The 20,274-nt window shown below is 40.5% G+C and overlaps 1 protein-coding gene and 1 long non-coding RNA gene across 4 annotated transcripts in view; one reads left to right on the top strand and one right to left on the bottom strand.

Moving 5' to 3' along the window:
- Positions 1 to 1,420: 1,420 nt before the first annotated feature.
- DUXB (double homeobox B) lies at positions 1,421 to 9,384 on the bottom strand (the record flags this gene model as incomplete). The annotated part of the gene is made up of 5 exons (XM_081215995.1): positions 1,421 to 1,841; positions 3,133 to 3,283; positions 3,651 to 3,756; positions 5,721 to 5,878; positions 9,336 to 9,384. The coding sequence occupies 5 exons, from the start codon at positions 9,382 to 9,384 to the stop codon at positions 1,421 to 1,423; spliced, it is 885 nt and encodes a 294-aa protein (XP_081072121.1).
- Positions 9,385 to 11,518: 2,134 nt separating this feature from the next.
- The window catches only part of LOC308606402, a 104,118-nt gene continuing 95,362 nt past the window's right edge, over positions 11,519 to 20,274 (top strand). Inside the window, exons 1-3 of one of the 3 annotated variants that reach the window (XR_014013811.1) lie at positions 11,519 to 11,673; positions 14,502 to 14,584; positions 17,709 to 17,898. This is a non-coding gene — a long non-coding RNA (uncharacterized lncRNA). Of the gene's footprint in view, positions 11,674 to 14,470; positions 14,585 to 17,708; positions 17,899 to 20,274 lie in introns of all 3 variants that reach the window. The other 2 variants (XR_014013812.1, XR_014013810.1) reach the window with 2 other exon arrangements.

Raw genomic sequence — 20,274 nt, 5'->3', positions numbered from 1 at the left:
TGTTGGAATATTCTGGCACTTGTGCTTCAGTGTATAAACATCTAGAGAACTCTTGCATGTAACTCACCCAGATACCAGAAGGATGTCCACCTCATGACTATATTTGTGCAAAACTGGTATCTTTGTAGAACTAGATGTATGCGTACTGATCTTCTTTCAACACCTTCATATGGAAAGTAAACAAAGCAAATATGACAAAACAAAGCAAATTGATAAAATGAACAAAGAAGTGATATTTTTTAAAGACATTTTTATTGCCAAGGTAAACCCACATATACCAAAATCTGTTTTCAGAATTTAGCTTTTCAAAAGAAGGGGGAAGACTGAGAATGAGAATGATTATCCCAGGTTTTAGATGAAAGTATAATGTATATATAATAAGAGGAGAAATATTATGGACATATATATATATACATATATGCAAATATATACAAAAAACTAAAAAAGTGGAAATATTAGCATCATTAGACTATGTTCACTGATGATATGGTATTGCTATTATAATTTCCTTGTAATTTTTTGTATGTTTTAAGTAGTCAAAATAAAAATACACTTCTAAGTGAAGATTACTCAGTATTATGGATTTGTCCTAATCCATTTAATCATTCCCGTAATGATGGATGCTGAGGTAGTATCTAGTTCCCAGTTTAAACCCTCGGAGCTTTGGGGAAAAGCTCATTTTTATGAGCTCACATCATCAGGAAGTACAGCATCCCTTCGTTTTCTGCACAATGAACTAATTTCAAGTTTGCCCTCACATGATGCCAGGAGGGAAAGAAGTTCTAATATGTCCCTCAGAGATCTATTCTCACCTGAGTTAGGTTACAGTTTGTGGGTTTTCCAGACTGTGGAGGACGTGGTGATTAAAGAGGGAAGGTCATATTTGTGAGTAAAATACTTTTTTTCTGGAAGAATTCAGCAGACATGTCCACCACCTAGTGCCCATGGTGCTGCCATAGGCAGTGTGGAGCTTGGAAACAATCCTTCACTTAGTGGACTATAGAAGATAACCACAGCCCACAAGAAAAACAACCTCCATGTGGGTTTCCAACTGGTTTTTCCTTCCCCCTGCTTTAGTTTTGCCTCTGACAGGATGACCTCCTTATTCATTGTTCTTTAAATTGCTGTGATCTGCATCAAAAGAAAGGAGGACTGGATCAGGTTCAGAATGCTATCTTCTTCCTCCTGAAGCTCAAGCCCTGGTGAGCTTTGCAAAGTGTTCAGAAGAGCCTGAAAATCCTGGAGGGTCCTCTTCCTGTGGATCAGGATTCAAAAAAGTTTGTACTTTTTACTGACAATCTGTGGATGGCAGGAGTTGAACTAAAGGCTTCTTGAGGTTTCTATATATTGCTGGTGCGGTTGGCTGAGGGCATGAGATGGTTCTCCAGCTGACTCTGTGTGCTGTGGCCACCAGTCTGTCTCAGTGGGTCCCTTTTTGAGGATCCCACTCTGCAATCAGAGCTTGGCAGCACTCATCCCACCACTGCAGAAAGTAAGATATGTCCACCTGGCTCAGATCCTGTAGTGGTTGTTTTTTGTGCTCAGCTTGAGGCTGAGAATAGTCTTCCAACTGCAGTACTCCCATGTAAGTCTGTTCTTGGTGATCCTGGCGTTCTTCTTGGTATTGGGGCCAGAAAGGATACTGAGTATCTGGGTCTCCTCCCATAGTCAGCAGTACTGGCACATAATTCCCAAGTGTTAGAGTAGAGGGAGAGTTCTCTCCTCTCTGCACAGCCTGTATGGGCTGCATCATGACACTTTGTCCTTGGATCACACAAGGGACAGAGGATACGTGGGATGGGAGAAGAACAGGTAGAAATGGTTGGCTCCTGCTGAGAGAACTGGATGAAGCAAAATGATGAGATCTGCTTGGGAGAGTACATAGGTCAATTTCGTGCTGCTGAGCTGTCAGACCAGGTCTCCCACTTGGGCCATCTACCAAGGAATTCACAGGCTCACTTCTGCTCTGCCCAGGGTACAGAGATCCTGGGTCCTGAAACCACATCTCCGTGAGAAAAACTGAGACATGGACATCATAAGACAAGCGATTCTGGCTCTGTTCTCAAACTGTGTAAAGCAAAGGGCCTATTATATAGGCCCAAATCTCAAGAGAGAGGGTGTGTGTGTGTGTGTGTGTGTGTGTGTGTGTGTGTGTGTGTGTGTGTGTGTGTGTGTATGAAATTAATTGCCCTTGTTCATGTGTTCAGTATGTGTATATATGTACATATGTGTGTGGACACGTATATATGTGCATATGCATAAGTGTGTGTGTGTATATATATGTGTGTGTATGTATGTATATGTATACATATACATACATACAAACACATAGATTTAGGTCATAGCACATTCAGCAATCAACTATAGATGAATTGAAACTCTGGCTAAAAAGGCATATGCTATAGGATCCACCCTTCAATTTCAATGATGGATCAGGGAACAAGGTCTCTTGACGAGGTTGACATTTTCCTCCTATTAATCAGTGTTTGCACAGGAATACATACCTTGTAAACGTGTATAAATCTGAAAAAGGATTAATAAACACAGATAAGTGTTTATGAGGGTCATTGTGCTGATAGACCTATGAACATGCTTCCTAGTCATGAGTGTTGAATGTATACGGAACCACTATCCCCATAGCTTAGGTAGAGGAAGGTACTAATGAGGGTGCTTTTGTTCCTCTATTTGACTATGCTTGTAGATTTTTTTGGGGGGTGTTAAAAGTGGGGGAAGGAGAGATGGGCAGGATATCTAGTGGGTAGAGGCCAGGAATGCTGAAGAACACTGTACCTGGCACGGACTGCCCCTCCCAAGAAAGAATTGTCTGGCCCCAAATGACAGCAGTGCCAAGCTTTAGAAAACCCAACAAGAGTGTTCTCAAAACAGGCATTAACTTTCACATTTTCCCACAGTTTTGCTGCTGGTGATTCTGAATAGATGCCCCACTGACAATTTGATTAGAAAATTCTTCCGTTTGCAGGAATGTGACTTGCAATGCCAGGTGTTTACTATCCCAGGCCTTTGTCCTTGATTGCCGTGGTAATCTAGGTTAGTCAAGGTTTTCCAGCAACCACTCGGGGTAACATCGTTTAATGGGTTAGGGATATTTGCTGCCATAGACATAAAACTTACTTGAATTCTCGATTCTGGAATGCCTGTTTGGCTACTGTTTTCCTGTTTGCAATATCAAAGAACTGGTTCCTCTTGAAGGCTTGAACTAGAATGTTTGATTGAGATCTTGAAACGGATGTGTGGTCTTGTGTAGCTCCTTTTGGTAAGTATTCTAAAAGATAACACAGGGACAGAAGGGTTTTTAGGACATTTTTGCATTCAAGCTGGAAACTCAAACTTGGGAAGATAGTGCTGACCTCTTACTCCCTCTGAATCCCCCTGAGATGACAGAAGAGGAGGATGTTGCCCTGCTTAGAGCAGCAGGACCAAAAAGTCCAAAGCCTTTCTTGCTCAGAATTTGTCTATCCCAGCCACTGTGGGACCATGCTTATATTGATGACCTTAGGTTACCCAGAACAAGCTGTAACTGGCTCCAAAACTAAGGATTCTTTGTGGAGAATTTGGGCACAACATGCAGAATTGATTCCCCTCTCAATGGGACCCACTGATGAACTGCATTTGGACTGGTGGGTTCTTACCTTGAGTATAAGGCTGAGGCTGGTTCTGTCCATGGGTTTGGTCTTCTCCTAAGGAGGAGCTGAACCCCAATCTTCTCTGTCTTGCTCTGTGGTTTTTAAACCAAATCTGAGTGGGAAAAGACGACGTGAAAGTCATGTAACTCAGTCTCAGTCCAAATATCAATGCAGTTAAACAAAACTAATTGATCAACTGCTCTTGGGATAATATCCCTAAGAGAAAGACGATGTATTATCCTGGGATTGATGCTATTATTAGCATACAATTCAGGACGGTATACAATCTGCTCTCAACTCAAATTAGCATTTCTTGTATGGTCATCCTCAGGGTATCCAAAATAAATTTCCCTGATTTAAGAAAAACAGTATAGTTCTCTCAAAGGAAATCAATCTCTCTCTCTCTCTCTCTTTCTCTCTCTCTCTCTCTCTCCCTTGTGTTGTATCAACTTTTCATTAGAATACCATTTCATAATACACAATACATATGGGATTGATCTTAGAAAAGAATTTCATTATGTAGGGCAGTAGAATTAGCCATAGTCAAGAGCAGGGCTAACTCACCTACACTTCCTTTTACTTATTTCATCCCATAGTCAGCAATAGATAATGAATCTCCTAGGGACCCCATATATCTTGCTTTAAAACTATTATCACTAACATAACCAATTGTATTCTGCTTGTTTCCTCATTACTGGAGTTGGCATTGCAAGGTACTTTCTAAGTATTTCTGAGTGTTTTATTTTGATAATTTGATAATTCATGGTAAGATTAGGGTGTCAATTATAACCAATATCTGACGTAGCACTCATATCCCAGGCATTGTGCTAAAAGGTTATATCTATTCTTTAAATTAATTAATAAAAATATTTTCCAATAAGAAGTCTTAGGCCCAAGTGGAAACTGGAAACTAATGAGTAAGTTACTGAACACAGTTGCAGAACCAACCTCATCCTACATTGTTTCCTGGACTTGCCATCCTCCACCTCAGTTCAAATGGGCCTAGTACCTCTCATGCAGCTAATCATCAGCTAGTCCCCCAAAGTGCACTTTATTCTGGGATTTGGGAAAACTGTTTCCTACACCTAAAGCAAATGCATTAAGAAAAGAGGAACTTTTCTTCTCCCCAGCGTCCCCTCAGACTGATGCCCTTATAGCCCTTATATATAGTGACTTATTGGAGACTATTTTTTTTTTTTTTTTTTTTTCTGTACGCGGGCCTCTCACTGCCGTGGCCTCTCCCGTTGCGGAGCACAGGCTCCGGACACACAGGCTCCGCGGCCATGGCTCGCGGGCCCAGCCGCTGCGCGGCACGTGGGATCTTCCGGGATAGGGGCACGAACCCGTGTCCCCTGCATCGGCAGGCGGACTCTCAACCACTGCGCCACCAGGGAAGCCCTGGAGACTATTTTTGATAACAAAAATCTGAACTCATTTTTCTCCTCTGAAAGCACCTTTTTTATTGACCTTTATTGATTTCAATACTGTTTCAGTTGGTATAATTGTATTATTTACAGCTATCTCTGCTGACTGAAGAAATCCAGTTTATTTTTATTTTTACATCAGTAGTTCTATTCAAAATGATACAATATGGGATTTTATTTCATACACTCCTGTGTATGAATCACATTTCAGATATTAGTGAAAAAAAAACCCACTAGCTTGAGAATTGGGAATTCACATGAGTGCTTACCCCACAGGTTCCTCATAATTATATATTAATCATTATTCTGCAGTATATATTCCAGTACTTGATACCATATCATTATAGTGATCCAATTTCCTATATTCTCTAAATCTCAAAAGTTGATTTAATTATCTCCTATTGGAGAGCCTCAACCAGTATATTCTTTTCTCCAAGAGTGATTACCCCCAACCAATTGGTAAAAGAAGTTACAGTTTTCTACCGTTGGTAAAAGAGGTAATTCTTGTTTTTATTTTGTTTTAAATATTATTTAACAGGAAAAACCTTCGGGAAACATACCTAACATAAGAGAATTACCTGCCAGTGCTAAGCTTGGCCTTTCTCTTTACCTTGAACCTGACAGATAATGAAATAGAAACCTGATAACTAACCTGAATTTTAGATTCTGGAATGCCAGTTTCCTTGGCCAGTTGTTTCCTGTTTGCTTTTTCAGGGTAAGGGTCATGTTCAAACCATGCTTGGAGGATATTCTTTTGACTCTGGTTGTAAATAATCTTGCCTTGCCAGGTTTCTTTTTGTAATAGTATGTCTGATGAAGAGAAAATGGGGAGAAGTATGAAGGATATGTTTATGGATTAAAAACTGGGTGAGCATATATCTTATTTCAGGTTGAAAGTCTGTAGATCCAATGATTATTCTGTATTTTTACTTTAGGGATATACCTAAAGTCATTCTAAATTGGAGACATGGGAATTCCTTGGTGGTCCGGTGGTTAGGACTCCATGCTCTCACTGCCAAGGGCCTGGGTTCAATCCTTGGTTGGGGAACTAAGGTCCCACAAGCAGCCCGGCGTGGCCAAAAGAAAAAATTGGAAACATATAGGTCAAATATATATATATAATAGAAAAAATGACAATCTGTCATCTCTGAGTTACCAAAGGAAGAAGTTACTAGAAATCCACAAAATTACATGCAAAGAAAATAGGAGTTAGGAAAATAAATGGAAATAAATGAAATAAGTAAAATATGAAAAACATTAAAAGGATAAATAAAATACAATACACAAAACTGTTACTTTATGATAAGATACATTTAAATAAATATAAAATGTTAAATTATTAGATATAAACTAAACGTAAAATATTATGTATTCCGTATATATTTTTCTCCATTTAAAGTGTTAACTTTAAGACTTTTGAAAACCCACATATGGGACTCACGGCTGTCTCTTAAATTTGAAATTGCATTCTCTAACTTCAAAGCATCCATCAATCCCCTGATACAACTTATCACTGCAAAATAGCTCCTGCTTCAACAATCTATTCCTCTAATCATAATTGGGATTTTACTTTTTATAAACTCTGGAAAATAAACAAACGTGGCATTATCAAAGAAGAGAGTAAAACACAGATGGGAATTTACCACTTGCAGTGCTGTTCAAATCCATCTTGGGAAGAGGTATCCAGATTCTGCAGAGATTAGTGGACAACTAAGCAAGACACAGGATTTATAAAACACCCAGAGCGACCCACCCATTTCTTAAATACCCTCCTATTTAATCCCTTCATTAAATATTTAACACTTTTTAGAAGAGACTTGAAGTAATCAGGTTAAGAGGAAATACAGATTCTACCAGATTCTAATTTTGCATCTATTATAATATCTCCCCAAATATGACTTAGAGTCTGTGCTTTCTACTTTACATAGTACATATGTATATATCAATATATATTATAATATATGCTTTGTTCTCTATAATTTTTAGTACTCCTGTTTCTTAATTATTTTGGCTTGATGATATTATTTTAATATTAGATCGATATTCCTAGTCACTTTGTAGGCTCCCTGTTTTCCTCAGCCCTTACTGAAACAAATGTCTTTCCATTATTGTTAGTAGGGTTTATGTGTTACCTTGGCTATTCTATATTCCACAGTTATTAAAAAAAACACTGATCTAGGTGTTGCTGTGAAGGTAGTCTCTAAATTGATTGAATTATATAATCAGTTGGATTTAAGTAAAGGAGATTATCCTCGATAATCTGGGTGGGGCTGATGCAATCAGCGAAAAGTCTTAAGAGCAAATCTGGGTGCATTCCTGAAGGAAAAGAAATCACGCCTATGGACAGCATCTTCATCTCCTGCCAGAGACTTTCAGCCTGCCCTTCCAAAGGGCCTGCCCTAGAAATCTCATTCTTGCCTAGCCAGTCCCCACAATTGTATAAGCCATTTCCACATTTAATAAATGTCTTTATTTGTGTATGTGTATGTATGTATGGACACACACAAGTATGTATATAATTTCACAAGTTCCCTATGTGACTTGAGTTCAGAATGCTACTGATTCTGTTTCTCTGATTGAACGCTCAATGATACAGATGTTGGTACTGAAACCGAGCAGGACCCTGTGGGGCTCCTGGGCAAGGAAGTCTTTCAAACAGTTGCTAATCAGGGAAGGAAGGGGATGCAGAGACAAGGGAGGAGCGGCCAAGAAACAACAGTGTAGCCTTGGGGCAGGGTCCTGGTTCTGCTTCAAGGGATGCACATAATATCTGTGAGCTCTTTATAGAACTCAACCCCCCCAAAAATCGAAGATGTTAGCATTCTTCATTCCAGATTAAAGAAACCAGGGAAGCTCTTCAAGAGACCACCTGAGGCCGGATTAAAGGAGTGCAGGCCCTGCACACACCCTAATCCTTATTAACAACCCCGCCCTTGAACCATTCCTACAAAACTCCTCACCAAATCCTCCCAGGTTGGGGCACTCAGTTTTTCAGTGCTGAGCCTGCTGTGGTCCCCTTTGCCTGGCAAAGAAATAAAGCTATTCTTTTCTACTTCACCCAAAACTCTGTCTCTGAGATCCGATTTGGCACTGGTGCACAGAGGCCAAGCTTTTGGCATCGGTACTGGAGGTAGTTCTATAAGAATAGACTCTTATAGGTGTGTGTTTGTATATATCATATATATACAGATATACATACATTTATATATAAATATAAATATAAAAAATATATATCTATATATTTGGGTCACTGACAAGGCAAAGAACTAAAACCATCCAAAGTAGTTACTGAGGACAAAGGAAATATGAACTGATAGTGGAAGTGTTGCAGGAAGTGTGGGGACCCCTTCCAGGGCCTGAGAGTGGGCTCTTGTCTAACACTTGGACATGAATTGTCCAAGGAGACACATGCTGACAAAGCAAAAGACTTTATTGGGAAGGGGCATCTGGGTGGAGAGCAGTAGGGTAAGGGAACCCAGGGGAACTGCCCTGCCATGTGGCTCACTGTCTCAGGTTTTACGGTAATGGGGTTAGTTTCCAGGTTGTCTCTGGCCAGTCATCTTGATTGACCCATACTTCGTCTGACTCAGGGTCCTTCCTGGTGGCGCACCCATCTCTCAGTCAAGATGGATTTCAGCGTGAGGGCTTCTGGGAAGTTGGCAGGACACATCGTCTACTCCCTCCTCCTTTTGGCCCCTCCTGAATTCTGGTTAGTTGCACTTCATTCTTTATCAGGACCTCCTATTGTGAGACAACTCAGGCAAGCGGTTATCATCATACCTGGCCAAGGCGGGCAGTTTTGGTCAACGGTTCCCTAACAGAAGAAAAGTTACAAATACCAGCTATTACCATGTGACCATTTGCATAAATGAGGATATACTAATTATGAGGATTGCATTATGAATATGTATAAATCTTAACAAAATATTGTGCTTTCTTCCTGCTGTTATTCCCTGATGATCCAATATAAGATGTATTAATAACAGTTAACATTAAATCACCGTATTTAAGGGGCATCAAAAGAGAAGTATTCACATCAGCCAAGGATGTTGCATCCTCTTTGGGGAAAGGATTAGCATGTTTCTCTTGTAGGCATGATAGTTGCACCATATTAGGCAGAAATACCACTTTGTTATTATCTTTATTTGGAAATTATTTATGGTTTCAGGAGATGTGTATGGTTTCCAAGTTGACAAGGTATCAACAGAGCTGGTCAGTTTTGTGTCAGTATGGCTAGGCTACAGACCCTAGTAACTCAAACACTCACCTACTCGGAGTTTCTGTGAAGGTATTTTGTAGATGTGATTAAAGTTCATAATCACTTGACTAAGGGAGATTATCCTATATAATCTGGGTGGGCCTAAGTCAATCATCTGAGAGGCCAGAAGGACTGAGTGAAGGCTTCACTGAGAGGAAGAAATTCTGCCTATTGATAGATGCATCAGCTCTTGCCCAAGAGTTCTAATCTGCCTTATGGATTTTAGACTTGCCAAGGCTTCTCTGTAGTCACATAAGCCAGTTCCTTGCAATAAATCTCCACGTACACACTGATTCTGCTTCTCTGGTTGAATACAATCATCTGATACAATTATTAAATTATTTACTTTGAAGTGATGACTTTAACAAGAAAAAAATATGTATGTGGATTTGTCATGGGGCTAGACCATGGGTGATGGAAAAATTTATTGAATCCTGAAAAGATGGCAACTGTAAATTTTGCTGCTGTAAATTTTTTTTGGTAAACATCAGCTGTGAAAAACTGGAAGGCAGGAAATGGGACAAATACTCTATGCCTTGACTTAAAGACAACAGAATATCTCTGTCAAGACTCATGTGCTCTTGGCTACTATTACCTTGGGAACAGCTAGAGAGAAATGAGCTCAGAAAGAAATGTGTTCCTCAACAGGAAAAATGGAAGGGGATAGAAAGATTGTATGAACTGCAAGATAACGTGTACAGGCAGACTTTGTATCATTTATATGAGGAAATATGAACTTAGAGACATATTTTCTAACAAAAACTTTACACAGTTAAAAAAAAGCAAAAATAAAACCTGGGTTGTGGCTTAAAACCTTTGGTTTAAAGCAGTGATTGCATTATAACTTCTACCAATCATTCTTCTATTATTTAAGACAGCATTACTATAAACTGCCACCAGAAAAAAAATGGTATGTGCTTTTGCCACAGACACTGATAAGCTCAAGATATTTAAGATGAGAAACAGAAAAATTAGGCACAATGAATTGGGGGATGGGCTAATTGCACCTGGAAATAGATATAATTAGATAGGTTAATTTGTCTTTAACTGTGTGTGTTTCCCTTTGTTGACATATATGTGTGCGATTACCAGAAAATTCACATGCTTTAACTAAAAGAAACTTAACTTGGATAAAAACAGTATTTTGTGAACTGCACCTCCTCATATTATATCCAGATGGTAAAACCCTCAAAGAGCTATAGCCTTTAATGCCCCTACAAATGAGGCCAAGCAACATAAAAGCCATCCAAGTATCTGGTGTAGGGACTTCATCTAGGATCAGACACTAGGGGGAAAAGCATTCTCAGCTAAAGGGAGCTCTTCCTCAAAACGTCCCCCCATCTGAATCTTGCTGTTGCTACGTTTCAATGGGTGCAGTGTCCCTCCTCTTCTTCCATATCATGACAGGATATTACGTTGATCCAGTCCATGTTCTAACTGGCTCATAGCATGGGCTTTTGTTCTTTGATATTTTGATGAGGAAGAGTTATATCTGGATCTTTCAGCTGCTTTGAGTGTGAATGGAGGTGTTGGGCTTTGAGTCCTAACTGTGTTTGGAAAAATCTTTCATACTGTGCCTGGTGGAGAAGGGTAAGATTATTCTGTGTACTTTAGGGATAGAAGCCAATAATTTTGACCAAATAGATGGACTGCAATATAAATAAATAAATAAATAAATAAATAAATAAAATTTAAAAAAGTCATTTCTTTTTTTTTAAACTTTATTTATTGATTGATTGATTTTTGGCTGTGTTGGGTTTTCGTTGCTCTGTGCGGGCCTTCTCTAGTTGCGGTGTGTGGGGGCTACACTTTGTTGCGGTGTGTGGGCTTCTTATTACTGTGGCTTCTCTTGCTGCAGAGCACAGGCTCTAGGCACGCGGGCTTCAGTAATTGCAGCATGTGGGCTCAGTAGCTGTGGCTCATGGGCTCTAGAGTGCAGGCTTAGTATTTGTGGCTCATGGGCTTAGTTGCTCCATGGCATGTGGAATCTTCCTGGACCAGGGATCAAACCCGTGTCCCCTGCATTGGCAGGTGGATTCTTAACCAGTGCGCCACCAGGAAAGTCCCGTGCAATATATTTTATAGGGACTGAATATTTCATGGCACCAGCCCAATCAGGCCATGTCTTCCAAAAGGCTTATACTTTCCAAATTGTTGATTTCAGTCTTTGCCTTGTGATTTCTTTCAGCCAGTGAAATATGAATGGATTTAATGAGGCAGCCTGTGCCATCTCTGAGCAGAATCCTCCATCTTTGGGGCCATCGTTCTCTTCTCACTACCATGCACCTTCTTGGTCCTAGATAATGATACCATTAACCTGAATCCCAGAAGGATGAGTGAGAAATAGGTGAGTCATTAGTGTTTTCTTCTTCAGTTTTTTTTTTTTTTTTTTGCGGTACGCAGGCCTCTCACTGTTGTGGCCTCTCCTGTTGCGGAGCACAGGCTCCGGACGCGCAGGCTCAGCGGCCGTGGCTCATGGGCCCAGCTGCTCCACGGCATGTGGGATCCTCCCAGACTGGGGCACGAACCCATGTCCCCTGCATCGGCAGGCGGACTCTCAATCACCGCGCCACCAGGGAAGCCCTCGATACGTATGTTCGTATTACCATTTTCTTAATTGTTTTGGGTTTGTTTTTGTAGATCTTTTCTTCCCTTGTGTTTCCCACTTAGAGAAGTTCCTTTAGCATTTATTGTAGAGCTGGTTTGGTGGTGGTGAATTCTCTTAGCTTTTGCTTGTCTGTAAAGCTTTTGATTTCTCTATCGAATATGAATGAGATCCTTGCCAGGTAGAGTAATCTTGGTTGTAGGTTCTTACCTTTCATCACTTTAAGTATGTCATGGCACTCCCTCTGGCTTGTAGAGTTTCTGCTGAGAAATCAGCTGTTAACCTTATGGGAGTTCCCTTGTATGTTATTTGTCGTTTTTCCCTTGCTGCTTTCAATTTTTCCTTTGTGCTTAATTTTTGTCAATTTGATTACCATGTGTCTCGGTGTATTTCTCCTTGGTTTATCCTGTATGGGACTCTCTGCGCTTCCTGGACTTGGGTGGCTGTTTCCTTTCCCATGTTAGGTAACTTTTCGACTATAATCTCTTCAAATATTTTCTCGCGTCCTTTCTCTCTCTCTTCTCCTTGTGGACCCCTACAATGTGAATGCTGGTGTGTTTAATGTTGTCCCAGAGGTCTCTTAGGCTGTCTTCATTTCTTTTCATTCTTTTTTCTTTATTCTGTTCTGCCGCAGTGAATTCCACCATCCTGTCTTCCAGGTCACTTATCTGTTCTTCTGCCTCAGTTATTCTGCTATTGATTCCTTCTAGTGCATTTTTCATTTCAGTTATTGTATTGTTCGCCTCTGTTTGTTTGCTCTTTAATTCTTCTAGGTGTTTGTTAAACATTTCTTGCATCTTCGCGATCTTTGCCTCCATTCTTTTTCCGAGGTCCTGGATCATCTTCACTATGATTATTCTGAATTCTTTTTCTGGAAGGTTGCCTATGAAGGTTGTTCATTTAGTTGTTTTTCTGGGGTTTCATCTTGTTCCTTCATCTGGTACAAAGTCCTTTGCCTTTTCATTTTGTCTGTCTTTCTGTGAATGTGGTTTTCCTTCCACAGGCTGCGTAATTGTAGTTCTTCTTGCTTCTGCTGTCTGCCCTCTGGTGGATGAGGCTATCTAAGAGACTTGTGCAAGTTTCCTGATGGGAGGGACTGGTGGTGGATAGAGGTGGCTATTGCTCTGGTGGGCAGAGCTCAGTAAAACTTTAATCCACTTGTCTGCTGATGGGTGGGGCTGGGTTCCCTCCCTGTTGGTTGTTTGACCTTAGGTGACCCAACAGTGGAGTCTACCCGGGCTCTTTGGTGGGGCCAATGGCAGACTCTGGGATGGCTCACACCAAGGAGTACTTCCCAGAACCTCTCCCACCAGTGTCCCAGTCCTCACAGTGAGACACAGCCACCCCCTGCCTCTGCAGGAGACCCTCCAATACCAGCAGTTAGGTCTGGTTCAGTCTCCTATGGGGTCACTGCTCCTTCCCCTGGGTTCCAATGCGCACACTACTTTGTGTGTGCCCTCCAAGAGTGGAGTCTCTGTTTCTCCCAGTCCTGTCGAAGTCCTGTAATCAAATCCCACTAGCCTTCTAAGTCTGATTCTCTAGGAATTCCTCCTCCCATTGCCTGACCCCCAGGTTGGGAAGCCTGACGTGGGGCTCAGAGCCTTTACTCCAGTGGGTGGACTTCTGTGGTAAAAGTGTTCTCCAGTCTGTGAGCCACCCACCCAGCAGTTATGGGATTTGATTTGATTGTGATTGTGCCCCTCCTACCGTCTCACCGTGGCTTCTCCTTTGTCTTTGGATGTGGGGTATCTTTTTTGGTGCATTCCAGCGTCTTCCTGTCGATGATTGTTCAGCAGTTAGTTGTGATTCTGGTGCTCTCACCAGAGGGAGTACATTCACTTTCTTTGTTCAGTCAAATGGAAAATGACATCAGTATAAGGAACATCACTTTATTTATTGGCCAACAGATACTATATATGATTCTATATAAGTATTAATTATAAACTTGGAAAGTATTGCCCTAAAAGAATATGAAAATATAATATTTTATCAATGACTAATATAATATTGGTGTTAATAAAACATTTTAGGGCTTCCCTGGTGGCGCAGTGGTTGAGAGTCTGCCTGCCGATGCAGGGGACACAGGTTCGTGTCCCGGTCCGGGAGGATCCCACGTGCTGCAGAGCGGCTGGGCCCGTGAGCCATGGCCACTGAGCCTGCGCATCTGGAGCCTGTGCTTTGCAACGGGAGAGGCCACAGCAGTGAGAGGCCCGCGTACAGCAAAAAAAAAAAAAAAAATTCAAAATTAAGTTTCTATTAATTAATATTTTAATAGTACTACATATTTATTATATTGATAAAATAGATTTTATTATTAGAGAAATAATAATTATTTCATAACCCAATATCAATATTATAAGCCCAGATGATATAATGTTAAGAAAATTGAAATTTACTGTGTGTTTACCATTAGAACACTAAATTATAATTCATGTTTAACTTTTTGTTAATTATTTACTCATTAAAATTATAATTATTATATCATTTAAATCTACCCTTCTATTCTTCTAATGTCTTAACATCATTCTGGTTTTCCAAGATCTTCATGCTACTTTTCTCTTGACTCCCAGACTTGATAAAAATCAACATACCACTGAATTCTGCTGTTCTAAAATCTGAGGCCTCTTGCTGTCTGGGTGCTTCAGGAAGACATGTAAGTAGGTTTTAATATATTAATTATATTTTATTTAAAAAATTATTACTTTTAAAAATTGAAGTATAGTTGATTTACAGTGTTGTGTTACTTTCAGGTGTGCAGTACAGTGATTCAGTTTTATATATATATTTTATATATGTAAATGTAGAGAATGAGAATGTAGATGTTCATCAGGGTTACAGTAGGTTATATATATTTTATATATATATTTGATATATATTTTTTCAGATTCTTTTCCCTTATAGGTTATTGCAAAATTCTGCGTATAGTTCCCTGTGCTATGCAGTAGGTCCTTGTTGGTTACCCATTTTATATATAGGAATGTGTATATGTTAATACCAAACTCCTAATTTATCCCTCCCAATATTTTATTTCTAACATTCAAATTAAGAAGTTCAAATAAAATGTGAAATTCCCAAGAATAGAGACTTTAATACAATGAAACTGAGTACACATGAAATATATTTCTTCTTATTCACTCCTGGGGTCCTTTTCAGAACTGTTTAATATGCATATAATCATGACACACTAGCAACATTTTCCCAGGAATAAATTGGTTAAGCTGCCATGGCTGGGATGCTAATGACCTGGGACACAGTTTCAGATCCTTGGGTAATATTACTTTAGGCTAAAACCTAGAAAACTTGACATATGTAGCCAAAACCTTCATAATGGTATTTAGACCTTAAATTTTCCTTTACTATCAACTTTTATGTCAGATCACATATTCTTATCTCTAACCTTGCATTCATTATAGCACACATTTCACATTGAGAAATAATCAAGTGAAGCACTTTCTTAATATTCCTAAGGATATAACACATTATGTATATGAATATGAATATAGATGCATGTATATTTATTTACAGAACACTTATATATCCTGATAATATTCTTCTGTTATTTTATCTAAGAAAAATACCACTTGCCTTTCTGAAACCTGATGTGTCCTAAATATTCTGTCAGTTGGAAGGAATACAAAACAAATAGTCTATCCAAATAATCAACCTTCGATTCTAAACTCTCTCTTCTTTTCTAATTTTATTTTTCTTAATTATTCACACATCTTCCATTTTACTGAGGAAGTACAAAAGTGTCATTAAAGAGAAGTCTGTGGGCTTCCCTGGTGGCGCAGTGGTTTAGAGTCCGCCTGCTGATGCAGGGGACACAGGTTCGTGCTCCGGTCCGGGAAGATCCCACATGCCGCGGAGTGGCTGGGCCCGTGAGCCATGGCCACTGAGCCTGCGCGTCCGGAGCCTGTGCTCCGCAACGAGAGAGGCCACAACAGGGAGAGGCCCATGTACCACAAAAAAAAAAAAAAAAAAAAAAAAAAAAAAAGAGAAGTCTGTCTGGACAATTCCCTGGCAGTCCAGTGGTTAGGACTCAGTGCTTCCACTGCCGTGGCATGGGTTCAATCCCTAGTCAGGGAACTAAGATCCCACAAGCCGCTCGGCGCGGCCAAAAAAAAAGGCTGTCGCTGAAACTCAGATTCCAGATTTTGTTTTAAGGTTCCTTCCATGGTTAGTACAATTATTTATTTAACAGAAAAAAGATTTTTTGTGTGTTTTTAGAACAAACTATGAAATCATGCTGAATAGCTTTCAGTTTACTATGGAATGTATATTCATTTGCTACATGCCTTTCCCCCGCAAGATCCAATTCTAAGACATCCCTAAGTTGGAGTCAACCATAATTCAAAATTCATAAACTTATGCCTACTACATCAAGAGGAATAAAAACCACAGTTATAAGGAAAGACAAAATTGCAAATAGGATAAAAAAAGAGAATGGTGAACATAGTGCCCAGAACAGTGTGCTGAGAGACAGATCTTTGCTGGGAGGTAATTTACCTGGACCCGAGTTGGGCTTGTCCTGGACACCATGAAGTCACCCAGGCACATTCGACATTGAGGGACACTTCAGGTAAATCAATACTCAGCGATGTGTCCATGGGTCAGATCTCATCTTGGGTCATGTCAGGGGAGCAGAGGGCCAGGGCCAGCCTATGTGAGAAATCCATTTAGGTGCGGCTGCATCCGGAAGCCTCTAGGCAGAGACATCCTAGAACATCACCTAGGGTGAAACTGCATCAACTGATGGAGACCCCATAGACTTGGGTTAGTTGGGGACATATCTGCCCAACTCAAAAGCATTCATGATTCAATGTGATCAAAGAAAAACTTCAGTTGTATGATCAGGCAAAATGTCATGATACAACTAAAAACTAACAATGCTTCTTTGGCTGTGGGGGGAGGGTGCTTTCTTTGGTCTACTATTCCCACCCCACCCCAAATAATAACCGTGTGACAAAAAATAATAAATTGTTGACTGAAATAATCAACAAACAATCTATAAAGGGAATAGAAAAGAGTTTTATTTGAGCCAAACTGAGGACTATAACCTGGGAGATACAGATTCCAGGAGCACTTGAATTGTGCTCTGCTGGACTACAGAATGGGGGAGGCTTATGAAGGCAAAACTCACAAAACTACGTAAGCTGTTTGTCAAGAATTAGGACTGAAGCTGGCAAGAAGTAAGCGTGCTTTTCAAGTAAGGATTGGTTGGGGTCTGAAATAGTTGCATAGTTACAAGTGAAGACCTTGAGACTACAAGGTTGCAGCTGGCAGCTGCTAGCAGATATTGTTTTGAGAACAGCTGGTGGTGTCCTTGAATTCATCCAGTTCAGAAATTTGGAGTTCTCAGTGATGCAGGAACTTGTCCGAAACTACATCCACAATGGCCACCTGGCTCTAGTTTGGATGCCTGAACCACACTTACTCCATTCTGATTTTTGAATGCATTCTTTTCTTTAATGGTTAAAGCACATGTACTGTACGTGTTCGATGGGCCACAAAACAAGCTACTCTAGTTAGCATAAAGTTCAGGTTAAATCATGTGAAAGACAGAATGACTTCCCCATACCTCAATATGTGAAAACATTTTCCATCAAAACCAAATAAGAGACAGTTTGAAATTTTTTTTTAAAGTAGAATTGGTAGTATCACTCACCCGTGGCCAAGGTCAGAGACATGCACTGCTGCATGCTTTATGCTCTTCTCCACAAGACCAGGAAGTGGTCTGTATTCTGTTAATTTGAACAACAAAATACATTTATTCCTAGACTCCACCTCATTCAGATCAGCCATTCTGAAGGGCCTCAGGTCGTTGGGAAGGGGGCCTGCTATAGCCCAGCTGGTGTAGATGGTTGTCTCTGCCTGTGACATGGATGACCTGGGCACTGACAATGCTGTGAGGATTGAAGGCAGCTGGCTGCGCACAACCTTGTTTACGTCTCATGGCAGTCTGCAGTGGTGAGTGGAAAATGATCCCGGAGAGGTAGGGGGTCCCAAGGCCCAGTCATGGCAGGCTGGTCCTCAGCGGGGACTTGTGCCTCCTGGACCATGAGCCCTTGCTCTGTCCTGGTGGAAGGCAGAGTTCTAAACTGTCTGTGAACATCAGTTCCAACTGTCACTGGGTTGGCCAATCAGTGGCTGAGGATGGAGATGGCCACTGGGAAGTGGGGGAGGGTCGACAGCTTGGCTGAGGTCCTTTCCATTCCCAAGACAAGACTTGGGGTGGCGAGGGAGAGGTGAAGGGCATTAGAACAGAGGCGGGAATCAGCGGGCCTAAAAAAATATTTTCATCAGCATAATTTGGCCTTGGGCTGGCTGGGTTTGGAGGGTGAAGAATCTCAAGGTTAAATCTGAGTTCAGAGTCCTTCTTATGCATCACAGTGACTCTGTTTCACCTACATTCTCATTCACTAAAGTGTACACCCTGAAAGGCTGGTTCTGAGAGATGTTCATCAGTGTTACGGTGTGGTCAGCAGTTGGGGGGGGCATGGAATAGGGTGGCGTAGGAAAAAAATTGTGAAGCTGGGTGAAACCTCCCATTCCATATTGGTAATCTTTGTGCAGAGCTGGATTCTGAGGCTGAAGGATGAAGGTGGCTGAATCCACAGAGCAGGTCTCCTCAATGCTGTTTATACACTAAACACAGGATGGATAGATGGATACTGAAGGAAGTAAGGCTTGGCCTATAAAAGTTTTCACAGACTACTTTCTTTTTGAACCAAAAATAACTTAGTTAACTATATTAGTCTTATAACTAGAGTCAATCCAGTTCTTGGGACACAGAAGTAAACATTGTCTTTCAAATCTCTCTAGTCGTCGTAAGACCACGCACAATAAACTCTCACTAGTTATGGGACATTAATAAATATCCATCACCAAAATACTGTCCTTACACAGTCTAGATATAGAGGAAAAGAAAACTAGGCACTCACCAAATTTACTCCCTAATGAAATCCATTTTTGAAACACCATCTTAGAAATTATAATTCTATCCAGCTTCAACTTGAGCAAATGTACAGTTACTTAGCAACGGTAGTGAAAACAATGGTAAGAAAGTCCAAAATTACATCAAAAGAGAGAAAAAAATTTGTTTCTAGATTAAATAGTACTGACAAAAATACTCTCTCTGTGCTGCCCAGAAAGCAGATAATATGAGAACAAATTACCAATATAATTCACATTTTATATAATGAACATTTACAAAACTCTACCCTATACATTATAATCATATTAATTCTCCATTTGAGATATTGTGTGATCACTTAAATAATAGCAGGAAAGCAAAGAAAAATTATTTCAGAAGAAAGACAAAGTTCTTGCTGTGTTTCTGATTATTTTAGTGGACTTGTTAACAAGAACAAAGATACTGTCATTATACCACCTGCAAATAGAGTGCCAAGAAAACACTTAATTTTGAGACTCATGTTGAGTAATCTATGGTTTCAGAGTACTGAGGATTACAATCCTATCAAGTTCCCACATGGAGCAGGGAGTGTTCTGCAGGTCACCAATGGCTGGAAGTGAGACAGAAACATCTCCACACTCTGAACTTGAAAAGAGGCTCAAACTCAAATGTGGTGACATCAGATGGTGCCACAAATTAGTGAATGTGAGTGTTCAGGGCAGTGCAGTGGTGGAGGAATCACTCACTGACATTTATCTGCTATTATTTTAGAGAAGTCCCCAAATGTTTTATTCTAATACTACCTAAGGTATCCACTCACATTTATTTCAATAGTAAGCTTCAAATGTACAGAAAGTCCATGTACAGAAAGTATCTCCTAGGGGACTAGTACAGAAAGTATCTCCTAGGGGACTAGTTTTGTCCATGTACAGAAAGTATCTCCTAGGGGACTAGTTGGGATCACATGTGTTAGTGAATTTCCCAACATGTCTCTACCTCTCATGCTGAGCCAGAAATGCCCCCTCCACCCCTGGTATCCCTCACCCCAGGGGCCGTTCTTGCCATCTGCACTCAAAGCTTTCTGCTGAGCCTCTCTCCTACCATGTCCCCATTGATGGCTGAATCTGCCCCCGAAGAGTGCGCTCCTGTGCTTCCCACCTGCACACACCTGGCCCCAGCTGATGCTTATTCTCAGTCCCTCCTCCTGAGTGAATGATGCTTACCATTTCCCTCCAGGAAAGATCCTCATACTCTCAACACTTTGAAGCAGTCTATAAGGCAAACACAGTTTAAACACAGGCAAACTGTTTTTGAGTGTGGGAAGTGAATAGGATTTGGTGGTAGAGGTCCCAGATTCAGTGCCAGGTATGTCATTAGCTTAGTTTGTGATGATAAAAAGAGCAGCTTACACGAGGGTTTACCATGTGCCA

Source organism: Mesoplodon bidens (genome assembly GCF_964165515.1).
Source record: "Mesoplodon bidens genome assembly, chromosome: 18".
NCBI lineage: Eukaryota > Metazoa > Chordata > Mammalia > Artiodactyla > Ziphiidae > Mesoplodon > Mesoplodon bidens.
The sequence above is the reverse complement of the archived record's forward strand: the minus strand, read 5'-3'. Positions and strand labels throughout refer to the sequence as shown.